Source organism: Psittacula echo, assembly GCF_963264785.1.
Source record: "Psittacula echo genome assembly, chromosome: 4".
In the NCBI taxonomy this organism is placed as follows: Eukaryota; Metazoa; Chordata; class Aves; order Psittaciformes; family Psittacidae; genus Psittacula; species Psittacula echo.
In genome coordinates, this window is record NC_137738.1 from 109,812,048 (window position 1) to 109,836,924 (window position 24,877).

Below are 24,877 nucleotides of genomic sequence, written 5' to 3' on the forward strand. Positions count from 1 at the left end.
AGGGTGGCGTTTGGCCGTATGGGAGGAAGATGGTCCTTGCACAGGAAGAAGAGCTTGTGACTTTGAACATGAGGCATCTTTGATTTTCCTGCCCTAGTGCCTCAATTTTAGTTAGAAGTATTGCTCCAAAGCAGAGTGCTGCACATGATGGGGCTTGTAAGGTGATGTCAGACCAAAGAGAGTTAGCAAACAGTATTTCAGGTGTATTACAGACCAGGAGCCAGGATACTGGTTGACTGTCAGTATCTGCATCAATCCACAGTGGGGATAGGGTGGAGAAGAGTCTTCATCTCTTGTGGCAGGCCCTGGGCTCAGCCTGCATCACCTGCCTGGAGAACAGAGGCAATTCCAACAGCAGGAGCAGAGGTTCATACAGCAGGAGGCAATTAATTAAAGAACACCATAAAAGTTGAAGGAGGATTTTGGGGAGTGATGAAAGTCTGAAAGAAAGGATGCTGCTGATTAAGCAGTGCAAAGCCAAGGTGCTTCCACTTAGACGTTTTCAAACAGCAGGGTAATGTGAGCTGACCTCCTGGAAGACATCTTTAGTGGTGGGTTGGGGTTGTTGTTTGGGGTGGGGTTTTTTTTGGGGAGGAGGGGTGGTTTGTGAAAGTGGAGAAAAGAGGGAATTTCAGACTTCTGGCCAGGATGCCAAGGCTGCAGAAGTAACTCCACTATTGTGGGGTGAGCCCAAATTAGACCTGGCTTGAATTTGGAAGAGCAAAGATGTATGGCAAATCAAGCAGCGTTGGGGGATGAGGGGGAGGAGAAGATACAGGGATTTGGCCAAAGCTTTCCAAAACTTTCTGAGGAAAGTTCAATCAGGCAGGGGTGAAGGCTAGCAAGTTCCTGTGCTTATTGGACCTGCTGGCTGAGCTACACTTCAACTTACAGCCTGGCCCTGCCCTGTGCTAAGAGCAGGGATGCATTTGTAAGGCAATTGTGACAGTCTCCTCTCCCCCACCCCTCCACCTACTGTGTTAGCAAAAGGGTACTTAGGGCCTTGCTGTCTGTCTCCACCCTCGGGGACCTGGGGAAGCACTGTTGCACTCGGGCTGTGGCCTGCCTTTCCTGGGACTGCTTATTTCTTTTTGAAGAGCTTGCGGAAGGAGCTCCGGAAACCCCCCTTGGGCTCGTGCCGTGGGTTGTGGTCGCTGAAGGATGTTTGCTCATTGTCATCCTTCTGGCAGAACCTGGTGTTGTCTTCTGCATGGAGCTCCTAAAAGGGAAAAGACAATTTAACCAGCATTTGCAACCTCACATCTTTGTCCCTTTCTCTCTTTCTCTCTGTGCTAGGAGGGACCTGGTGTAAGGGGGTGCTGGCAAGGCTGGGAGACAACAGGTCACTCAGGCTTTGGCAGTACTGGTACCCTTGCAGAGAGCTTGTTGCTGGCTCTGAGACTGTGGCAGAGGACTGGAAAGATAAGCATTGTTAGAGGGAACTGTAGCCTTCCTTCCTAAGTATTTTGTTTACGGGGACCTTACTAGCCCCTTTTGCCAACAAGGGAGCAAGCCAGCATGGGCATTTGAAGGAATTTCCCACCCTTTCCTTTCTGTTTACCCTAGGGCAGGGAGGCTTCAGGCTTCTTGAGCTGATAAGGTGTGAAAGACTCTTCTGTTTGCTCTGCTGCTGCCTGGTTATATATCTGTGGGACAGGAGGCTTCATTAGCACACACACCTTGTGGTGAATATGCCACTATCTCCCACTTGCTGAGTCCTTCTCAGACAGCAAGGCTCTGGACAGGTCAATTTTCTCCAGTTCTGCCTACCACTGCCATGGTGATCTCCTTCGCTCTGTGGGGAGAACATGTCCTACAGTTCTGGATTAGCTCTACATCTGCACGCTGCTATGGGCCATAGCACTGTGCAAATGAATGCCACAGAGCTCACAGGCTCCTTTTTCAGGGAAAGAATGGACACAGACAGGGGGATGGACAGGGGGACACAGGCATTTATCCCTCTAACTCATCTCCCTTGCTCAGCCATCCATCACCTGTTTCATTCAGTAGACTTTTTTTCTCTTTTCTTTCAATGTTTCTTTGCTGTCTTCTCAGTCAGGCTGTTGGAACCATCCTCCCATCATCACCTGCACCTACAGCCTCACCTGCACCTTGCCTCATTTTAACAGGAGGCTGTTTCTCTACGCAACACTGAGAGAACCAGCAAAGCACCTCACAGTACCCTAAGCCTCTCCCACAGGAAGTGTGAAAGGCATCTTCCCCCCAACTGTGACAGCTCAAAGCTGACTCTGAACAGGCACCACAGGCTACAGAAACACTTCCTGCAAGATGTGGTGTCCCTGAAGGGCAAAAGTGCCAGCTGCCATGTCCCATCTAAGAGACACTATTGCTGGGGTCTTTCTGTTTTCACATAGGTTTTAGCAAGGGTCTGTGATCCATGCAACAGACACAGGTGAAACGAAACCCATGGACCAGATCCTTTCTGGTGTAAAGGCTGAGTATGTCTAAGTCATGCTGGTTTACACTGGCTGACAATCTAATACTAAACCCATTGCTTTTCTTAACCCAGCACTCCTCACAGAAAATAGAAAGGCACCTTTTTAACTGGGTGCCACCCTATAGCGCTAATTTTGAACAGCTTTGCATGTATGTAGGGACCCTGATCAGACACAGGATTTACTTGTGGAGGAAGCTCAGTGACAGCTAGAGACACATGAGAGGCTAGCTTGTCCCAGGGTTGTTCTGTCACTCAGCCAGCTGTGTGCCTCAAGCCCACACTTGTCCCTGGGGAAGATGTGTGTGAAAAGGAGCTCTCTTGTACCTCCCTTGGGCATGTACATGCAGATGAGCACTTTGAATATGTGGACTGGGAAGCTATTTTGGTGTGTTCTGCCCTAACTGCACCTCAGATCTTTCTCCTGCTGCTGCTTCTGCATCACCACGTGCCTTTCTTTTTTCCTCCTGCTATTTATGCCTCCTTACTTCCAAAAAGCTCTGTTTTTCACCCGCTCCTCTCTGTGGGGGGAAGTAGCTCCTTTGGGAGCTTCGAGATGAGGCTGAGATCATGTGAGGCTGGACATTCCTCTCCTGCTTCTGCTGCAGCCGGCTCCCACTGCTGCTCCGTGTGCTGTAGAGCCTGGTGCTCACACCCTCAGCGCTTCTTGGCAGCTCCTTCAGAGACCTGCTCAGCTGCTTGCCTTTGCTGTGAAACATCTCACGCTTGTAAGTACTGCTGCTTACAGGAGTGCAGCTCTTAGGCAATGGCTGTAAGGCATGGTCTGTCCTCTCTGGTTCTGATGTGAAGTTAACAGGCCTAAGGAAGCAAATGTCTAAGCTGGACTCAGAAGAGGCTGGGGAGCAATTCTCAAAGAGAGCGATGTTTTGGAAGGCATCATCTTCATAGGGGCCTGGCAGGGTGAAAACCTCCCCAGGGTAGTCAAACTCTTCATAGCTTGGTGCAAAGTTTCTTGCATCCTGCAGCAGCTCCACAGAGGTCCTGATGGCTCTATCAGCGTTTCCCACCGCATCAACTGGTGGTGCTTCATACTCCATTTCAGGGATGGATTGTAAAGGGGCTGTCAAAGCCTTGAGTTCCTGCTCTGTGAGCTGGGAGGATGCAAGGATGTTCTCTGGCCTCTCATGTTTTCTACTTTCCATTTCCCAGTCAGGGGACTTTACAGCCTGGATGTTCTCCATCACGGTTGGCTGGGGTTTCTTCATCTGGGGCATCAAATGCCTTAAAAACAAGAAACAAAACAGAAAGGGTGGAATGCTAAAGGATGACTGAGAGACAGCATGACAAGCCTCCCTCCACCCCCCCATTCTCTTGCTTCTAAGGCTAAGAGGAATTTTCGTATCTTGGAGAACAGTCAGAGCTGTCATTAACAGAAATTGCCTGGTTGGGTTAGCAGGAGCAAACTTGCAGGGGTAGAACTGCTTATCCGATAGCTTTAGCTGAGTTGTGTACTGCACACCATGAAATGAATAGAAACTGAGATGAGAATCCAACTGCTCCATCCCTCTCCTGTTCATCAGCATTTTGGATTTTTACTTCCCTTCTCTTGCTGTAGATCGGCCTGGGTAGTCTAGCGAGAAGGAGGCTAGGGATTGATCTAACAACACTGCCTCTTGGGGGGACTCAGAATCATGAAGCCAAACTTCTTGTTGGTGTCAGATGATATAAGGAAGTGCAACAGCTACAAATTGCTGACATTAAAAAAAAAAAACAAAAACAAGGCAAATCTGGTGTGCTTCATCTCAGATCATCATCTCAGATCAGTAGGCTAGAAATGGCCAAAGATTGCTGAGTGCTACCAGTAGTCCTGTCTTGAATTAGTCTTCTGTCTTTTTGAACCCATTTGTACTTGCATCTTGTGATGGTGAGTCACATCATTCAGTGATGTGCTATGTGCAGAAATATTTTTTTGCTAGTCTGAGACTTTGGTCATGTTTCCCACTTCTTGTAATACTGGCAGTGAATAATGCAGAGTGTTACTATGCACATCACTGCCAGGCCTACACAAATACATGTCCTCCCTGGTTACACTGTTAAGACAGCTAGCAAGAACACTGACAGCCCTGGGTTATTTCTGAAATGTTTCCTGCTTATAAACCACATGGTAGTGGATAGCAGGAGGGAGACAGCCCTTCATCTCTCTATGCATCCACAGGGAGTAATCTTGGAAATGACAGTCTGTAACTGCTTAGTGCCACGGGCGTAGTATGGGCGAGGAGAGAGGCTTCAGCCTACTTTGAATGACTTCTACTAGGACAATAGGCTTACGGGGTTGTGGTGCCAGAGGAAGGTGCTGGTGGGAATGACTGTATTGTCTCTTCCGAGTGGATCCCACTGTCCCGGATAGATGTCGCACTGGGTGTTGGAGAAACCTCTTGGCTCGTACACTGGGAGGTAAGACCTTTGTACAGCTTCACCAGGGATGACCTGAGGGAGGAGAAATCCATCGTCGTGCTAAGAAATAAGGCAGGGAATGAGCACGAGCATGTAGAATCACAGAAAACAGGGCTGGGAGGGACCTTGATTTTCCCGTTCACCTCTTCCCGCCCCAAGGAAGAACCTGTTCCACCTAGTCTGTCCCACTCAGCAGGGCATCCTGCCCTCTGTCCTGCGCTTAATGCCTCTCCTGACAGCAGTCCCTCCCCAGCAGTCTGCTCCACCCCTTTATCACCCTCCATATTCAGCAGCTTCTCTTGAAGTTTGATCTTGATCTAGTTCCCCAGTGAATCATCACAAGGAGCAAAAGCAAACAGATTTTGATTTTAGTCCGAAGTCTTGATTTGAAGGAACTCTTCCAAACCACAGCTTGAGAGTCTGCATTCAGGGTCATTTCTGTCTGTTGTGATTTAAGCCCAGCCAGTAACTCAGAACCACACAGCCACTTGCTCACTTCCCCCCTTCCGTGTCAGGCTTCCCCAACACCTCCCTTTCCCTGGTGATAGAGAGAATGAGCTGATGTTGTGCTTACTTCTTCAGCTTTTTCCTCTTCTGTATAAGGAGGTCTTCATTGCATTGGAAGAGGAGACTATAGTGTGAGATGAAAACCCGGAGGCGCTGCACACACACCAGCAGCAGGTAATAGTCAGGATGCTCTTGGTCCGTGAATTTCAGGACATTCTGGGCATAGAGGAGAGCAGGCTGTTTGGAGGGTGTCTCTCTCTCTGAACCCTTTTTGGGGAGAAGGTGCTACTGGGACCATGGATTAATGCTCTGGAGTGCCCATGGCACTGCTCTGTAGGAGCATGGTGGGACCTCTTCTAGGCAGCACCAGTTTCTGGGGGGCTCGGATGGGGCCTGCCTCCTAGTATACACACGTAACCACTGTAAATGTTATCATGGGATGTGTGGGTGATGCACTGGTTGAGTTTAGCAATGGATGAATAAACTGATCTCTGTTTTTATAGGACTTGCTTTGTCTGAAATGTGTTAGTACAATTCAGATAATCCTCCTGTGAACCGGAACTCTTTTTATCAGCAAGCTCTTTGTAGGAAGGATTGTTGGATCTGAGGCACCTCTAACCTTCTTAGTCTCTCAGCTAACAGGCCTGTGGACCACTCAGCAAAGAAGCCAGCTCTGTTACAGGAGTTAGGTCAGAGCTCACAGTAGGTGTGCTCCATCTCTGGCCTCCTGCTCTCCGAGAGCAGCAGGCAGCAGAGCTTTTGACTTCTCAGGGGACAAAAGTTGGTTCTGTCAGGCCAAATGGAGAAACTGGCAAATAGAAGCAAGCTTCAGGTGAAAATGATGAAAATTAAGACACTTTCAGTTGACTTTCCCTTTCAAAAATTTTTTGTTCTCAGAGAGCCTACTGGGTTAGCCAGAAGCCCGGAACCTGTACCAGCCTGAACACCAACTCTTGAGTTAAAAGTCACATGTAGTAGTAAGAGTTCAACAAGACAGTTTCCATCCTTGGGCCCTACCTGTAGATGAATAAGGTATTCAGGGATTCGCTGGACTATATGGAAGAACAGAATGTAGAGATCAGACTTGATTTCTTCTTCTACCTGAAATAGAGAAAGCAACTTTAGAGTCTCTCCCACCCATAAAACATGTCTGCTTCTAAATGGTTCTGGGATTTAATGAGTAGTTGTGCTGTAAGTAATTATAACAGTTCACAGGAGCACACCAATCAAGTGGCAGTTGCGTGTGGTAATACATCTTGCTTCTGGAAGGATGTTTGCAACTCCTTCCACTAGCAATACTAGTCCTAAGGATGAAATCCCTTAGGTTGAGTGTCCCTCACAGATAATCCCCAGCATAATTAAGTAGGGGTGTATGTTTAATGTCCACTAGTGAAGTTTCATTGGAACTCCAGGTAGACACTGTTGTTCAGAATCAATTTCTTAGTTTAGGCTCAGATAAATTGAACAAAATTGAATTGATTGACTTCTAAATTAGGATGTCTTGAAAGCAACCTAGTGTGGTTTAGTTATCGTACTTTAAAACTACCTTTATATTTAACTTTCCTAATTTAAACTAAGAATCAAGGGTGTGAGACCAGATACTGAAGCTGAACAGCAGAGGCTCTTTTCTCTCTAAGGCACTTAACAGCCTCACTCTTGGTCTCTCCGTTTGGATGAGTCCTCCATTTTCCAGGAGGCAGTGACTGGGGAAGCGTGTGTAGAGACAACCTTTCTGGGAGGTTTGATTTGTGACATGTCATGTGACAGCAAAACCATCTTTGGTTACACACAGTACTGAACACATTAGAACTTCCTATTGTAGGTGCATGCCAGCCATGGCAACCTTGGGGAAACTGTCATTTAGTAACAGAACAAGTGGATTGGCAGAAGAGCTGTTTTGTGGGCGGGCATAACATGAAGAGATCCAGGCTTGCATGTTGCCATTATGTGTCTGTGAAGCAGTCAGGAAGTTTACCTCCTTCAGGATCACCACATGGATCAGAGAGATGCATTCTGGCAGGTCCCTCAAGTAAGCAACATAGTAGTCCAGAAAATTATTCTTACAGAAAGAAAAAAGAAAAGAATAAGGAAAGTTAAGAGACATTTTTGGTCATAGAGCCAGCCAGAACATGAAACTGTGGGTCCTTCACTATTACTCCTGGGAGCTCATCAGTGCAGCAGAGCAGCTAACTGCGTGACGCTTTCAGAGCTCGGGACTTTCTCAAGAAAGGCTGTTTAATAAAACTAATTCAGCTGTTGAGCATAGTTTGTAAAGATTTATAGCAGATGGGAGAGGTACAGAGACTGGGGAGCAAGAAGCTTTCCTTAAGACTCTTAACATTTATAAAGCATCAGATAAGTTTTTACACACCCTTCCAGGAGAGGTCCCACTGCTTGCCAGGGCTTGGGTAGACCTCCACCCTGAGAAGCAGGTATTGTTTTACTTGGGGCTAGAAACTATCTAGGATAAGGGGCCTGCCCACCCACTTGTCATAACTGTGAGCAAAGTATTAAGCAAGGGGAGCATAACAAACACACTCTTTTCACACCGTCACTGTAAATAGAGACATCTGAGCTGTACAGGCTCCTATGTAGCTCTTGCAACCAAGTCTAGGTCTTGTGCAGTTATTATAGGGCTGTTCTATGTGGCTGCATGCCCACAGGTGGATCTGGTATGGGGGCTCCCTGACCAACCAAGTGGTCCAACAGAGGGACTGCCATGCACTGGGACTATGCTCAAAGGAGGCTGAAAGGTTTTAGTCTAGCCATGGCTTCACAGCACAGCCCCTCTGCTGCAAGTTATCTTGGGCCGTCAGCACCACACCATGATTCGTAGCAGAAGACTCCATAGAGGTCTGTAACATACCTCATCATTTGTTAATTTCAGGAAGATGTCTCCTAGAATTCCTTGTCGTGGCCAGCTCAGGACTCGCTCCTGCAGAGCGTGAAGTAAGTCGACATGCTGCTGGACCAGGTACCGCAAAGAGTTGGGGAAGAAACTGAAGGGAGACTATATCAGACTGGTTACGCAGAGCAGAAGCTCAGCCCTAAGCATGTACTGCTGAAGCGTGCATTCATGGGTGCTTCAAACACAGGTATTTTTAACTGCTTTTGTTGGAGTCCCAGCTGCACCAGGAAGCCCCATTTTGGCTGCTACATACATGCAGGTACCCTCTCCAGTAGGCTATTATTACAGTGTTTTGAAGGTTTCTTAGGCTGACTCTCCAGTGCATTGTGTAGCTGACGAGAATTTGTAGAACTAAAAAGTCCAAGGCCATGCTGCTGTGGCTAAAGAAGCAGAATCATGTTCCTGAGCCATCCCATAGAGTGCTAGGAGGAGAACTCCACAGCTTTGCATGTTCTTTCATTTGTCAGGCCTGTCAAAGCCAACCCTTTGATGCAGAGCTACTGCGTTGCTGTCATTTCATGCTGATTTCATCGAGAATCGGAATGAAGATGTCAAATATCAAAATATTTTGCTGGATGGAAAGGTTCCAGGGAAAAAGAGTGAAAACAAAAACTCACTTCAGACTATCATGTTTCAATTTGAAGTGTATGTGTCACCTAACTGCTTAAATAAGCCTACATCAACCCATGTACAACACAGTGGACTTCTGTCAAATGACTCCTTCGATGTGGGAGGCATGTGAAAGAATAGGAGGCTGATGGGACTCAGAAGGAGACTGAAATGAAGTAGTAATGAAATGGTTTGAGATGCGAGGTAGACAGAATGCAAGGACAGGCAGAAAAGTCTTTAATCACATCAAAAACTTCCAGTACCTGCAGTTTTCAACTAGAAATAAGCTCTAAGTGTTCAAAGATGAAAGAAAAGTGGGAGAGAGTATGATGCAGAAAGAACGTTGACTGAAAAAATACTCAAAAGAGAGAGCACACTAAATCAAATACCTTCTCTCTTTGGTGCTCCTTTTCACATCTGGCCCTTGCAATGTGGCCTTGATCTTCAGGATTAGGGAAAGGTTGATGACGTATTTCCTTTCTGACTCCAGCAGCTCCAAAGCGATGTTCTGCCTTTTGGCTTCCAGAAGATAATAGTTAAGTTTAATAATAAGGAAATGCTGACCTCAAGGACAGCCTCATGTTAGACCTGTGATCTGACATTACATCATGAAAGTAGAAACTGTCAAAAAGTGATACCAATGTCTTGTCTTTGTGTGTTTACTTTCCCCAAAATATAAAATTCTAGCCTGGTGCTACAGCATGCCCCAGACGTGATTTGGAGGCACGGTTTGCTAAGAAAGCTCCAAAGCAAATGTGTTTTACCCCCGTGAATACCAATTTTTTGAACAAAAACAAAACAAGCAATCAAAGGTAAAGCAACTCATACTGGGGATTCACATCCAGTTTCCTGCAGAATGAGAGGCTGTATTTTTCACCCACTTAAGCAACTGCACTGTCACAATCCCATCACTACTCCAAACCTGCCAAGTCCTGGAAAGAAGAATGGATGTCCTGAGTGCAGAGCAATTCTGTCAACAGCAAAGACCAGCAAATACAAAGGCCAGAAGTCTTACAGACTGAGGCCCTGAGAAATTCCCCCCTAGCAGGAGAAACTGGCTTGTGTGTCTCCCTCTGTACAAGCTGATTACTGACCAGCTCACGCCAGATGTGAATTTGAGCCTCTCTATCCAGAGTTTTCCACTCTGTCCTTACCAGCCAAAGAGGGTTCACATATAATGTTGTCAGCTGAGCTGTATCTGCTTTGGCCCATGTCTTTCCCTCTCTCTGGTTGCTCTTTTGAAATGTATTCATCTCCCCAGTCCTTGGTGTCCTTGGGCTGCTTCCACACTGTTGATGGCAGATGCACTTTTGGCTGCCCCTCTGTTGTCAAAGATGGCTTCAGGCTGTCATCTGTCTCTATGGGTGCTCCTGCAATGACAAGCAGCTGAATGGATCTTGACATCTCAGTTAACAGGTTATGTTACAGCAAGCAGCTAAGCTGCATTATCAGCCATGTGAAGTACTGGAAGGAGAGTTAGAAGCATCGTCTGTGCTTCACAGGGGCTATAGCACTGTATTGTTAATTTACAAACAGAAGTGTAGTTGGCAAGCGCTGTGGCAGAACAAGGCTTGCACTCTTCCAGCATTTATTTTCAGGCTAAATAAGGTACAAAATCAGATGCATTTAGAAAAGAAAAAGCGTATATTCCAAGTATGGTTGCACTTCAGGGTTTTGGGATACTTCAGCACTTGGTAATATGGCAGGTATTGTAGAAATAGGAAGTATTATTATAATTTGGATTTAAATGCCATTCTTACTGGATGTAAACCGTCATGGCTCTTAAATTTTTTTTAGTGTGATGTGATTATATAGCAGCAGCAGGACTCAGTCTGAGGTTATTAAATCACAGAGAAAGTAGGGGAGGGTACAGGTGCATTAGAACTGGAATTGCTTTAATGCAAATGCTTTTAATTTGGGTTGCAATAGACCATTTTTCTCTTTATTTTCAAGTGGATTCCAGCAAAAGAGCCATCCAGAACACTGAGTGCTTCTGGTGAACAGTGCAGCCCCCTAATGGTTGTTCTCATATGTCCTATTGCTGGCCAGGATCCTTAGTGTCCCCTTACCACACCCTTCTCTTAGTTCTGAACAATTCTTATGTTCACCAGGAAAACTCCACTATTCAGATGCCTACAAGGAATCTGGAAGCTGGTGTGTGAACAAACACCTCACCAGTTCTACCGGGTGTGTAGTCACTGCAAAAACCATCTCCTCCCAAGTGACAAAATGGCACACTTGTTGTTCTTTGCCACATTGGTAAGCGTCAATTCTTCCTTTCTGCAAAAGCACTTAGAAGATGCGAAATCAGCAGCAGAAAGGCTTTTCCTGCCAAATAGCAATCATTCGTGTCTTCTGTCAAGTATTTGGCACTTCAGGACTCAGGTTTGCTCTCCTTTTCAACTGCAAGCATGAAAATGAAGGCACATGGCAAAGTGAAAGACATTCCTCTGAAATGCGTTCCCTGAAAGCATTTCTTCTGTGCAGTGAAGCAAGCACCCTTGCTGAATCACTGCCCTACTGAGTTTTGACAGTTCAATGTTTTCCTACCTGGACCTCCTACAACTTTCACGCTTCCTTCTCCCGTTGGCATGATCCTGGTGTCAGACACTGTTGAAGAATGAAGAGAAACTTTACAAGAGGAGGCAGCTGTAGAGCAGGCTTCCTCCTCCCAGGCCTGGTCACTAGGGTTAGATCCTCCAGTCTTTCACATTTTTGCTATGCAAACACCCCTGTTAGATGCTCTGCTAAAGAGGATCTTTACGGTTGCGGCTCTTGTTGTGGTCTTTGTTTCAGTAGCACCTGCAGGCAGGCTAAGGTAGGGTCCCTCCTGTGCTTGGTGCTGTATGGCTGCAGAGGAACGTGAGCAGTCTTGGCTCTTCCTTGCTCAGTAGGTGCGTGCTGGGTAGAGACACCTTGCAGGCAGAACGAGAGAATGGAGGCCTGACACAGAGACACAGCTGCCATTTTGGGTGGAAAGGAGCTTACTGAAGAGTGGAGGGGTGAGATGACTGGAAAGAAGTGGGCAGTGGGAGAAGTGGGTGAGAGATGTGCAAGATGTGGATGTGCAAGAGGGATATGAGGGAGAGGACTAACATAGGACCTCAGAGTAGGGCAGAGGGGGGCCATGACTGGCCAGATTCTGAGCAGAACAGAGCAGAAGACAGCACATGATTTTCATCCAATCTCTGCCTTTGCTGACTTTTTAAATGTCAGCGCAGTCTCTGTGATCCTCCTTTCTGTGCTCTGCTCCCTTACATGGAAACAAATGCATGGATTGTAGGATTTTTATCAGGGGCTCCTACGTGGCTCTGTGTCCATGCCACTAGCATTACAGGGAAGGTCCAGTCTGCTTCCATTTCCATGTAGGAGACAGGCGAGGAATATTTTGGGAGAGTGTTCACAGAGCAGCATCGTCTGAATCTGGGCCAGCACCAAGGTTGCTATCATAAGACACTGCTAAGGTGTGTGCACAGACCTAGGAGCAGTCCTGCAGAGAGAAGCACCCCTGTTTTCTTTATGTGCTGCTGGCAGCTGAGGAAAACTTAGTGTCCTCTTACCCTAGTGACCTTTCCCTGGATTTTTTTCCCTGGGGAAGGCACTGAACTTACCTGCTCTATTTCCTACCTTTTTCATAAGTCACGTTGTGTAGAAGACTTGTAAAATCTTCATTGATCAGCACAGGTTCTGGGAGGTTAATGGATCGAAATGGGCTGCCCTGGAGAGGTGTAGGTACTGTCTGTGACCCATGATCATCCTTCTGTGCTCTTCTGTACAAATACAAAGTATGAGACAGTTGGAAAGTATGAATGCTACAGGTGAAGCTCCTATGCTGCAGCTGTGGCAGACAATAGTGTAAGTATAAACACAGACTCAAAAGTAGGACAACTCCAGCAGAGACCAGGAAAGGAGTTGGCTTTGATGTAGTTCATGAACAATGTTCTGGAAGTAACTTCCACTGGCTATAGGTTATTTCAGATCTGCTGTTTTGCAGAGCATATTTCATCTAATTAAATGGCTTAATTAGCTAAGGAACTAGCCTAGATTTGTCATCAAGGCAGCTGCACGCTCATCAAAACTCAGTTTTGGGAAGGAGGTTTATTAGGGCCAAGGTGGACGAGCTAACTGCTTCATCACAGCAACAGTGTGGCCCAGCAGCATGCAAACATGCTCCTGCATGACCCTGCTCAGAGAAGAAAAGGGTGGTGACAGGAAAGCAGAGCATGGCTGCACCATCAGGAGCCCACCAGGCTAGAGCTTCCAGTAGTAATCAGGATTGATACACATGTCCAGCCAGGAAAAGATTAAGACATTGAAGCTATAAGGAAATTAACAAAAGCCACCACTGCTAATGAGCACTTCAAGAGCTCTGGAGTTCGTGCCCTTACTTAGCTTTCATTTTCCGTGATTCCCGCCGCTTCTCTTGCTGCAGCTGCTCTATTTTCTGTTGCATTTCCTCCTGCTTGGCACTGATTTCTTCAATCATTGATTTTGCATCGCTGAGCTCCTCCTGAGAAACAGAGAAAAGCACAGCATTCCCAGGGTGCCCATCAGCCTTGCATAGCTCTGCTTTGAGTGCTGGCTGGCATGCAGTACACAAGCTTCGGGATGCTGGGGAGAGCGACTCTGTGATTAGACCCTCTTCCTTTGCAAGTCCAGTGTGTGTAGCACACTGCATGGCAATCCTTAATTCACTACAGGCAACTCCCCCAAGCCAGCGTGATGTCACATGGTTAAGGCACTGGTGGGAGATGGAGACATGGGGCTTCACCTACTACCAGTTAAAAGCACTGGGAAGATTCCTGCCTTTAATGGCATTTGGAGGTGGGCCTGAGGAAGCATGTTTCCCTCTGCAGTTCTCCAGCATATGTATTCACGTGTTTCAGTTGGTTCAGAGCCCAGTTTTATCATTCACATGTGTAAGCTTTTGCCAGTCAGGCCTTGGAGCTGGCTTTTTAGCCTGCTTTCCTAAGGAAATGAGGCCCTCCATAACCTCCCTGTCAGCACATCCTCCCTCAGGCAGTTTCCACAAAGCTTTACTTGAATTTAGAGCTCTCTCATGCATGAAGTTCCTGCAATTTTCATCAGTGTGAGCAGCAGGATGGAGGAGAGAGACTACAGAGTTCTTTGTAAACTGAGAGTGGGGTTTTCCCCAAGCAGGGGAGTGGCTTCACTGGGAGCTTGACATTTGGACAGTCAACATGGGCGTGAGGCAGACAGAGCAGCTTTTACCCCTCCTGTTTCTTGCATTATTTCTTGTATCTGGATTTTTAAACCCATTTTTACCTCTTAACAATGCCATGGCTAACCCTGCCTCTGGTTGCTTTGAGACCTTTGCCATGTGCAGAGGTGACACTTTTTGTTTTCTCCTTTGCTTGTCCGGGACCACAGGGCTGCTTTTGCCTGGTGCTATACACATCTCACTGTCAGAGGGTTAGTAACAGGCTTTTCCAGTAAGCAGCTCTTTTTAACTTCACAAGGTATTACTGACTCAGCAAAACCCCATGGGGAAGATCTATCATAAAAACAATAAAATAGTTCCTCTGCCCATCTCCTCACAGGCAGTCATCCAGTTTCTGCATGGAGATGCTGGCTGGTTTAAAGTGTACGTGAAGCCTTCTTAATAGTCTCTCTCCCCAGTCCTTTGTCTTTATTCTCTTGGGCTGGATCAAACCAGGCAGCGCTTCCTCCCAGACGTGTGGGAATGCAACTTCAAAAGGCTCTAGGGTTTTGTGTTAATTCCCTGCTCCCCAGCGGTTTGGGTTACTGCAGGAAATGCAGATGACCTGACAAGGGAGAGGTATTGCACAGTGGCCCTGTGAACAGGCCATGTGCCTGTTGCATGTGCAGCCCCAAGCAAGGGTTGCTTGTGCCCAGGGTAGCTCACAGCACTGCCTCGTGGCCCATCGAGAAGGCTCAACAGGCCAGGGCATGGGTTACGTTTGGGCTGGAGTAGTCAGGGAGGCACAAAGCCAAAGGAAGAGCACCTTATATATCTGAAACAATCGCCAGCTCATTTTCTTTGCAAGGAGGAAGGATTGATGAAAGCAGGGGAATTCTGCCCTGTGCCACCCAAGCTAGCATGGCAGGTATGCAGCCCCCTTGGGGGTCACACTCCTACCTTGAATGTGTTGAGGGAATTCTTCATCTCAGCCACTTTCTCTTCCATAGCACAGCGGCAGCTCTTGACCTTCTCCTCCAGGGCGTACTCGCCATGCTGGATCCGTGACAGCTCCTGCATTGCTTCTGTGAAACCCGCCTTCAACTCAGAGGCTAATGCCTGCAACTAGAGGAGCCACAAACATAATGGGTTCAGTCCCTCCTCCCAGATGCAGGTGGCTGTGTCCCCGAGGGTCACCCGTGGTTCAGAGTGGCATGAAGGCTGGGTGTAACCCATCCTGTAAGGTGCTGACCTCTTTCTCCTCCTCCAGTCATGGCTGGGAGACATGGAGGGAGGTTTGGCCCCTGCTTCAGCCTCAGTACAGGGTAGGATGTGTTTGTCTTGGGCAGTCAGTGTGCCCCTTTTTAGATTTAGAGTTTTTCCAGGCTCCCTGGCAGTTTGCAGCCTGTCAGTCTGTAGAAGGAGAGGACAGCCTGAAACATGCCAAGGTGCTTTGCAATAACAGCAGCCAGATTTATCAATCCCCAAAGCAGCTGAGCAATCAAGAATATGTCCATTTTTGAGCAAGTCCTCCTCCCCCACATGCTTGTGGGGCTGGTGCTCTCACCAGACAGGTCTAACACCTCCTTGCTCTCCAAGGGCTATGGAAAAGCTCTGTCCTGGGTCAGTGGGCGCTTTCCAGGCAAGGAGGCAGCTCTTAACTCATGATGGGGAGGGAGCGGGAGGTTTTCGCCTGGCATACAGTGACACTGTGCCCACTCTCCCTGTTTGCTGTCCCTAGAGGCCCTAGCACTGCTGGAAGAGCTGACCGCCTAAGCTGATTGATAGCCACGTGAAGCAGGAGACAGAGCAGGGTGAGCCAGGCTGGCACAGCGAGCAGACAAGGCAGTGTGGAGGTGGGCAGTGAGGGGAGGCAGCAGGGGGCTAAGCAGGGACACCCTCTTCAGGGTCAGCTTGGGCTGGCAGCCCTGAACTCTGCCCCACTGCTGTGAGCAAGGAGCTCGTTCTGCCTGCACAAAGCCCATGGCAAGGTCACAGCCCAAGGCGCTGGTTTTTACCTTATGGTAATGGTTTTTACCTTTACAACAGAAACTCGGCCTAACATCTGGTTATAAACTGAGTCCAAAACTGGAGCACTGATGGTAAGAGGACAGCCACCCCGGGGAACTCAGGCGCTTGAGTCCTGTAAATGGAGCAGAGATGGCTTCCGATACCTTGGGGCAATCGCATGCACCATCCTCCTCTGATCAAGACTGACAGTGTCTTTACAGAGGATGTCTGCCTGACATCCCCACTCCTACCCCAGTGCTTACCCCACAGTCCCATCTGGTCTGGCTGGACACACATTCCCAGAGTTGCCTGGCTAAGAGGAGTGGGACTGACAGGCTGGGACAGGGCAGAGGAGCAGGAGGCTGAGGGCATCTTCTCTTCTCAGGCAGTCAACCCTGACTCCCCAAGCCAGCTGGAGCTCCAGACCCCTGGGTTCAACCCCTTCACCCATCCTTTCTGGCCACAGTGGACACCTTCCTGTGACACAAGAGTGTCACAGGAATTGACACCTTGTGAGTGTAGCCTGAAAAGTTAGAGGGGCTGCTTGGGGCCATGGCTGCTAGAGGAAGCAATGACCATACTGCTGCTGATATCTCAGCCTAGGGGGGTGAGCCAGATGGTCTTAGCATCATCAGACATCCTGACACACATGCTTGGAGATGGGGGGGGGATACCAAGTGCTGCAGCAGTGCAAAATGTTCATATTCCCATGCCTGCTCACAGGTGCTTGCCACACTTCCACACTGAGCTGACATTGCCAAGGCAGAGTCTCCTTGCTAGCCTGCATCAGGGCTCGGCATCACACACTTTCCTCCAAGTGAAAAGGGGTGATTCATCAAATCCATCCGTTCCAACTGAATTACGCTATTCTGTTGTATCCTATGCTAACCATTTTAGAAATCTGCTTGAGGATGGGGATGTCACAGCCTCAAAGTGGAGCAGTCTGGAAACTGGCCCTGGAGACAACAACGACTGGGGAGGATAACCAAAAAAGAGATGTTTTTGCCCATAGGCCTGGCCATATCCTCCTTATATGCTTTCAGAAGGGGCATAAACTAGACAGATCCTTTGTAAAGGGTACAGGGATTGGAGTCATTGCTCATCTGGAGGTTTCAGATTCAAGAACTGCTAGACATCTGCAAAAGTCAGTAAAAAGGGACTACTGCAGAGACTTTAGTATCCACGTGCACCAAAATGCTCTGTGAAAGCAGAGTTCAGACAGCCAAAAGAAAGATTTGGACTAGAATAAAATAGGCTTTGCCTCTAAGAGCAGAAAGTCACTTGTTATTTTGGGGTTCACTGTTGGCCAATCTGCTCTTGCAGTCACAGTGCTAGCTTGGTTTCTTTGTGTATCCTTTGTGCTCCAGACCCCAGCCTGGGTCTGCCCTACCTGGTACATCCTTCCTTAGCCCCATGCAGCTTGCAGTGGCAATTTCAAACTCTGAAATGCATCTTGCACTTGCATTTCCTTTTGTTGATGCTTGATGGGTAAAAGCAGCAAGCAGCACAAATCAGCTATATCTGCCAGGGCTTGTATGGCTGGACAGGAAGTGCTGAAACCCTGAGAACTCTCTTCTCCACTGCCATCAGCACTCAGAGTGTAGAAAGGAAATACTAAGAGCCTTGTGGCACTGGGTGCAAGTCTGATCCAAAAGTGAGTGGTACAGGAGTGACATATTTTCTTTGAACTCCTGCCAAGCACAGTGTAGTGCTTGAGCCATGGATTTTGGTTTGAGCTCCTTCCAAATGACAAGCTGTAGAAAACCACCCTTTATATCCCCTCAGCTGTTATAGAAAATGGAAGCTGCTGAAGCATCAGCTCATGCTTACGTCTTGCCCAAGTTATGCCTACAGGACCAGAGACATTTCACAGGTTTGTGAACCCCTGGAAAGTTAAACCAATTCCGTGCTTCTAAAGTGCAACACATACCGTATAAAATAAACAGATTTTATACTACCACAGAAACTTGGCAACAGCTTAACTGTAATGTGTTGTTCTGGCTCACCTATTCATGGAATAAATACACACTGTAATACTTGAGTTGTGGAAGTTAAGGAACACACCTTAACAACTGAAGTTGAGCTAATGCCTAGAGGATAAGTGAATCTGCATGGTCACAGGGAGTCCTTAGAACCTGTCCAAGAGCTGTTCAAAAAAGCATTTGGACATCTAAATAATTTAGGTTAAGATACACATTTCAATCCCCACTTGCCTTTGGAGTGTGGCTTTCAAACTTGACAAAGCAATGCACTGAGGGATCCAGCATCATGCATGTTTAGCAGATTATGTCTTTGCTGGGGGCCATGACTCCCATTTTACCTGCTCCCATTATGTTTTTCAGCTCTGTGTGGAAAAGCCATGCAAGTAAAATCTCTTAACAAGACCGAGTAACTCTGCTGTGCCCTCTGGGTAGCTGCCCATAGGGAAATGAAGGGTTCTCCTTCTTTCCCTACATGACTGATTAATAAGACACTGAGAAGTAGTCACTTGTGACTCTCACTTGCCCTCTAGCCCAGTGAGGATATGAACTCTGTATTGTAGTCCACCTGGAGAGGGGAGTAAACATTTCCCAACATGGGGGAACTGTGACAATGTGGAGGAACTGATGATGGCTAGAGAGGAGGAGAAGGGTGAGATTGGAACACATACGGGGAGCATTTCTGAGCCTAGTTTTGACTTTACTTTCAGAGAGTGGAGATATGTATGTGTATATATATATATACACGCACACATATATGTATACACATATAGAAACCAGCTGTGAAATCTCCTTTGCTGAGCCTCTACTTGTCTCACCTGTTGTACTGTCCTCAAAGGGTGAACAGAACTGAAGTTGCTTCCAGGACCAGAGGCAGCAAAACTGTGGAGCCTCCCCATCCTTCCTCAGTGGGTGCCAGCAATTTGGGCCATTTACAGTAGATAGTGACTGTCCATGCAGTCTAAAGGTTTATTCAGACTTTGAGGTTGCCCAGGGAAGGTGGTCATGGCCAGAAGATAGGGATGATTTATGGAAGGAATAGCTGGGGTTGAAAGCAGAGGGCAGAGTCTTGGGGAGCTGGGTTTGCTGCCCTGGCTGCCACTGAGGGGTTGAGAGGAAACCTTTACTTCCATGAGTATATGTGTTCCCAGATATCTCCTTCAGCAATAGCCAGGCTGTCCAGAGCTCTGAGTCTCCAAAAGAATGGCTATTTGCATCTGCCGCCCTTGGCAGCTGCCTTAAGGTCCTTACATTAGAACAGGGCCTGCCCTCAGGGACCTTGAGCTGAAGCCTGTCAAGATCAGTGGATAACAGGCTCTAGATGAAGAAATTCTGCACAAGAATAATTCTGCTGCTATAAATATATCCTAGAAAAGAGCAAAACCATGTGCAGCCATGAAGAAATACTGTCTGTTAACTTTGCCCTCCTTATCTACTGCACATCACTTTGCACATCATCTTATGTAGCTGATCTGAAGAAGAAAGTAAGCAAAAAAGAAGGCTGCCTGAGGACACTAAGCTGGGACAAAGTCTAATAGTTGTCACAAAGCCTGGAACTGATTTTTCTGAGTTGCGTGATGTGTGCTTCTACCAGGGAACAACTAATTTCTAGCACAGCTACTAACTCCTGTGTCTAAGGGCAGCACTTCTACAGCCAAGCATCAGGAAGGCTTGCAATACCTCATAGCAGGAAAGCAGCAGAGCTGTGCTCATTTACAGTGGCAGAGAACCTGGCCCTAGGAGTATATCCAGTATTTATATTCCTAGGCAAGGATGATAGGAATAAAGGCAGAGCAGCAGGGTAAGGATAGAAGGATGGAGATACTTAAAGGGGGCTGCAAGCGCTTATTGGCTCTTGTTTCACATCTGTGCAGTCTGTTTTGGTAGCTGCAGTGTCCATAGGGCCCTCACTGAAGCAGAAGGGGACAGCCAGCTAGTAACTTGTATTGGAAGATTCGTTAGGGTATCCACATCTTAGCGGGGTTTTTCTGGAAAGCAATGCGTGTGCATGTTGTTCCCAGCACACTGTCCCAACATGTTGGATCCACTGTTGGATGCATGTTGGATCCACTGTGCTGGGCCCTTCAGCAATCCAGTCACAGCTCCTGCTTGGAGCTGCCTGGATGGGAAAAGAGGATGTGACAAGAGAAGTACCGGCTAGTTAATGGAAGGCAGTATCTTCTCCACTTGCCATGGTGCACTTGAAAGCAATTACAGGCATTAGTGTTGCAGTGGTGACAAGGGAAGGCTCAAATAGTCAGGGTTTCCAGTTCACAGGTATGTTTGTCTTTCAGAGTATAGTTCCATATTGAAGCAGACCAAAGTTTGAAGTACTCAAAACTCTGTTGTGTTTCCTGCAGACTGGAAATGCTTAGGAAACATCACTGTGGAAACACTGAAACTGCATCTTACAGGAAGGATGCATCCCTGGTAGGGACAATCTTGTTGCATCTGTAGTGGCTGAGTGCAACAAGAATGTCAACATGAAGAGTGGCCACAGAGCTTGGGAAGTCCTGTTCACCTTGAAACGACATGGGCTCAAAGACAGGGTTCCCAAGCTCGTGGCTGGGGAGCCAGAGACATGCAGCAAGACTCAAGGCTCTGGCCAGCCCAGCTGGTTTGGATTATCAGGCAAGAAGAGCACCCCATGGTCCAAGGAGCTGCCAGAGCCCCCAGGAGACTTGGTCCCCTGCTGGGGAAGACACCCCCACCCCATGTCAATCAACACATCCTTGCTTCTGGGACAGTTAATCAGGTTTAGCTGTGAAATCTCCCTCCAGCCCAGTGAATTGACTTTCTGTAATTGGTGCTAATGATACCAGCTACTTAATTATCTCACAATCACGCATCTAAACACAACCGGAGTGTCTTTTAAGATGAGGCCCAAGATGTGATATGTATAACATTCATCCATGCAGTGTGCACGTTTTAGTTGCCATGTTCCTTGTAAGTGTCTCTATTTTTCCTTCCACTTAATTTAGCTTTTTAACTACTATTTATCTATCAGTAACTCTTTAAACTCTTGGAGTTATTTAGGGCATTTTGCTCATCTTTACCTGGGAAATCTGTGTTGCAGGGGTACTCACAGGCACACTTTCAGTCTCTCCTGTGGGAATAAAGAACTTCAGTCAATTAAAATTACTTATTATAGTTGCTATAAATAACTGGAACAGAGGGTTTGAAGTCCCTCTTGAGGTACAAATCAGTTTTAAAGGACTCAAGTCTTACTTTAGGAGGTGTGAACACCATATCATTTGTAAATTAAACTGCAGTTATAAAACAGACATTAAATTCACCTCATTTGCTGTCCTGTGTCTGAATAAAGCTGATCCCTGCGAAGATGTGAGAACCCTTGTACGTGCAAACAGGGCTACATTGCTCCCTGTGAAGTTCAGTTCTGTGTACCAGCCTTAAGTAACAGGTTTTTCCCCCAAAGCCTCACTGATCCCTCTCTTTTGTGAAACTATGGATTTTATGCTTTACTGTATTTGTGTATATTTCTGTTAATCTCCACAAAAGTCTGATCTGTATATTTTAAACCCTAGACTAACAGACTTAGCTTATGGAGGAGCTTGTATCTATTTTGCAGAAGTGATTTGGACACTTCAGAGACATTGTCTCTAGGCATTAATGAGTTCTGAGGATTGATGAGGACTGAAACCAAGAAGTCTAAATATATTATTTCCTCTTTTAACATTGTCTCTTCAGTGCAGAAACCAGTTATCCAATAGAAGTTATCAATGCACTTTGAGGGAATTACAGTCAAATAGCCATTGTTTTCCATGTTATTCCCTAAGATGGCCTTCACTCCCAGGAAACACCATGCCACCCAGTTCCTCATCTGAATCACCTCCCGTTGGCAATGTCACTTCATGTGACCACTTGCCTCAAAGAATTTGCTTCACCCATCTCTGCTGTCAGTTGCAGACATGACCGGTGACCCCATGCCCAGTTCTAGGGGTGCCAACCTCTCTCTTTCCATGCTGGCTGCAGATGTTAAGTCCCTTACCCACCTGGGCTTTTAACACCACAGAAATTCAGTCCTGCAGAGGCTTGAAAAGGGTGCAGGGAAGACTTTACACACTCAGCCAGTGCGTGAAGTAGGAAGCTGAAGCCTGGAAGTCAGAGCTTTCCAAGGCAGACGTGTTCTGATTTCTTACCCCCTGAGGGGGAATATGGGTTACTGCCAAGGGCACCTATGAATTGGCCCTGTTCTGGTCCTTAGGATTTGTCCTGATTCAGAGGAAAAGGAGCAAATTAAGATCTTTTCCAATCCTAACTATTCTATGATTCTGTGATTCCTCAGTGACGCGCAGGAGTGTGAGGCAGAGGGAGGAGAGGCTTTGTGCCCCTCTCTGCCTATGTACTGCTTTCTCCTCATGCTGGCTTGTCCTGCAGCCATGGGGAGGGGTAGGTTAGCAGGGTCAGACAGTGATTCCCTTCAGGGAATATCCTCTAAGGTTCCTCCTACAGAAAACAAGGGATAGGATGCTGACTGGGAAAAGTAACCATGAACTCAAAGTGCCAGCTGTTTGGGGTGAAATCTCATCAGCCCAAGTCCCAAGTTTCATCTTTTAAATGACAGGTTGTTTTCATTTTCAGCTTTGGCCCTTCTGGGGCCAGATTTTGTCTGCAACCCCACAAACTAGAAACTGACTTTTGACCTTAAATGAATGATGAAGCCTTCTTACGGTGCCTCATTGGGGCTTGAGAAGGCAGATGGTGTTTAAATGTTACTGCCGAACCCTTACTGTTGGATGGTAATGACTGACCAAAAAAGAGCAAAAGGGCATGTTTCTTAATCATTAGCACAATACAAACCAGGTGCTGGGAGGACAGTGAGATGCTGGTTTTGCATGTTGGTGGACATACTGAATGCTCAGCTTTGTGGAGGTCTGGAGGAGTCAGGTAGCAGTGCAACAAGAAACTGCTATGGTCTGTCCTCACATTTTCTTTGGGAGGGCTGGACCCAAGCACTGAAGAAGTCTGACTCATTTGGGTTTTGATAGGAATCAGTCTGTAGTGGCCTTGGAGAAACTCAAAGCAAAGAACTCCTCCTGAGCAAGACCAGAAGAGGGGAAAGGATCCCTGCTACCGTGATTTTATCTCCCACCTTTGTCATGAGCATGAGCAGAAGCACTGTCTGCATGTTCCCTGTCAAAACCCAGATAATTACTATAAAGTCACTGCTAAAAGCTGGAGCAGAGGAGGCTCCTCACAGTTGCCCTGTGGGAAGAAAGGGGATTTGTGGTTATCTACCAGTTTCTGCAGTGAATCTCTGCAGCCCTGGGGGCATACCAATTAATTGGAAAAGATCTCCGAGTTAATTTCCTTTCCAGGCTGCTGTAGTGCAGGGGCTGAGGTACACAGACCTAATTTATCAAATTAGAATAATAATAATAGAGAAATTAACTCTTCCATTACCTATGCCATGAATGAATGTTGGCACCACCAAGCATCTTCTAAGAGGTAAAGAAATGGTTCAGGCTCTCTCCTGACTTGACAGTTATGGGCACTCCTAAATTTGCTCCCCCTGCCCCTCATAGTTTCAAGAGTTTCTCAGCATATGGGCATAGTCACCTCTGAGGTAGCAAGGCAGAGGACAATGCTGCAAGGGGTTTGGGGTGGGAAGCAAGGACCATCAGCCCCACATTGCTCTGTAAGAAGAATATTTAAAGCTGATAACCACTAAAACCCTGGACCTGAAACCCCTGAGCTTTGCAGACTTTCTAGAAGTGCTGCTGACTGTAGCAGGACTGGTTGCATTCAAGCAGTGTGGCCTCGATGTGTCTTGGTGCTTGCAAGATCATGACTGGTGCAGAAGTCTGGGTTGTTGCACTGACAAGAACAAGAACTCCTTGCAATAAAGCGGGGGGTGGGGGGAGAAGCAGATCCTCATCACAGTGCCCTCATATAAGACAAAGCATTTGACAGTTAGAAGTCTCTCTACATCCCAAGGCAGAGATGGGTCCAAGGCAAGAGAGAGGAGTGACTTCCCACACTGGACATTATATATGCCACAGGATTATTTTCCAGAGGGGAGAGGGAGGTGTTCATAAAATAGAAGATAAAAACTTCAAACCCCAGATATTTCTATGAATCTAAACGAAGGGAACATTTGCCCAAAGCTGCCATGGCTAAGAGGTGTTCTCAGGGGACTAGCTGCCAACAGACAGCTCATATGAGAGCAGGTTTCCTCCTTGCTGTCTTTCATACTATCAAGAAGTGAAATAAGAGGATGCTTTACCTTCTTGTTTGTTTGAGTCCATGGCTGCTATAGGGTGTGCGTCCTTGCAGGGACTCCTGTCCTTACTCTGGAGGGTTCTGGCTGGTCACTGGGAACATCCCATGGCTTAGAGCTGCCCACATGTGAGCCCTGCGATGGGTCAGCTGGTCTGAACCCTGAGTGCAGAAAGATGCAGAAAGGGTTTATTGAGCAGAGATGCTCAAAGTTCAGAAAACAGAGGGCAGAGGAGCAGGGATTTGAGAGGGAATGAGGCATCTTAATGGTCTGTTTTGGTTCACAGTGCCTCCACAAGCAGAATAGGTGCCAGTCCAAGCAAACATTTCCCTCCCAGCCCAAGGCCATTTGTACTTATGTGGATGGGTGATTAAGAGGTTCTGTATAATCCCACAGAGACTATTTGCTCAGCAAGATGCTTCTTGTATGAACACAGAAGTAAAATGGGACATACTCTGAACGGAACATAAACATCTTGCATGGGTGCTCTGCATCAAAGAACCAAATCACCCAAAATGTCCTCCAAACTTGTGTTTGGAACACAGAGATACTGCCTTCATAGTGCTGCTGCACAATCCTGCTGGCACTTTTG

General features: G+C 47.1%; 1 protein-coding gene across 1 annotated transcript; it reads right to left on the reverse strand.

Annotated features, from left to right (window-relative positions):
- Positions 1–1,081: 1,081 nt before the first annotated feature.
- ARHGEF33 (Rho guanine nucleotide exchange factor 33) lies at positions 1,082–24,313 on the reverse strand (the record flags this gene model as incomplete). The annotated part of the gene is made up of 16 exons (XM_080616363.1): positions 1,082–1,219; positions 2,944–3,697; positions 4,745–4,930; positions 5,445–5,593; positions 6,395–6,478; positions 7,353–7,436; positions 8,244–8,376; positions 9,284–9,413; positions 10,049–10,264; positions 11,445–11,504; positions 12,522–12,664; positions 13,283–13,404; positions 15,016–15,180; positions 20,116–20,163; positions 21,101–21,150; positions 24,292–24,313. The coding sequence occupies 16 exons, from the start codon at positions 24,311–24,313 to the stop codon at positions 1,082–1,084; spliced, it is 2,484 nt and encodes an 827-aa protein (XP_080472489.1).
- Positions 24,314–24,877: the final 564 nt, after the last annotated feature.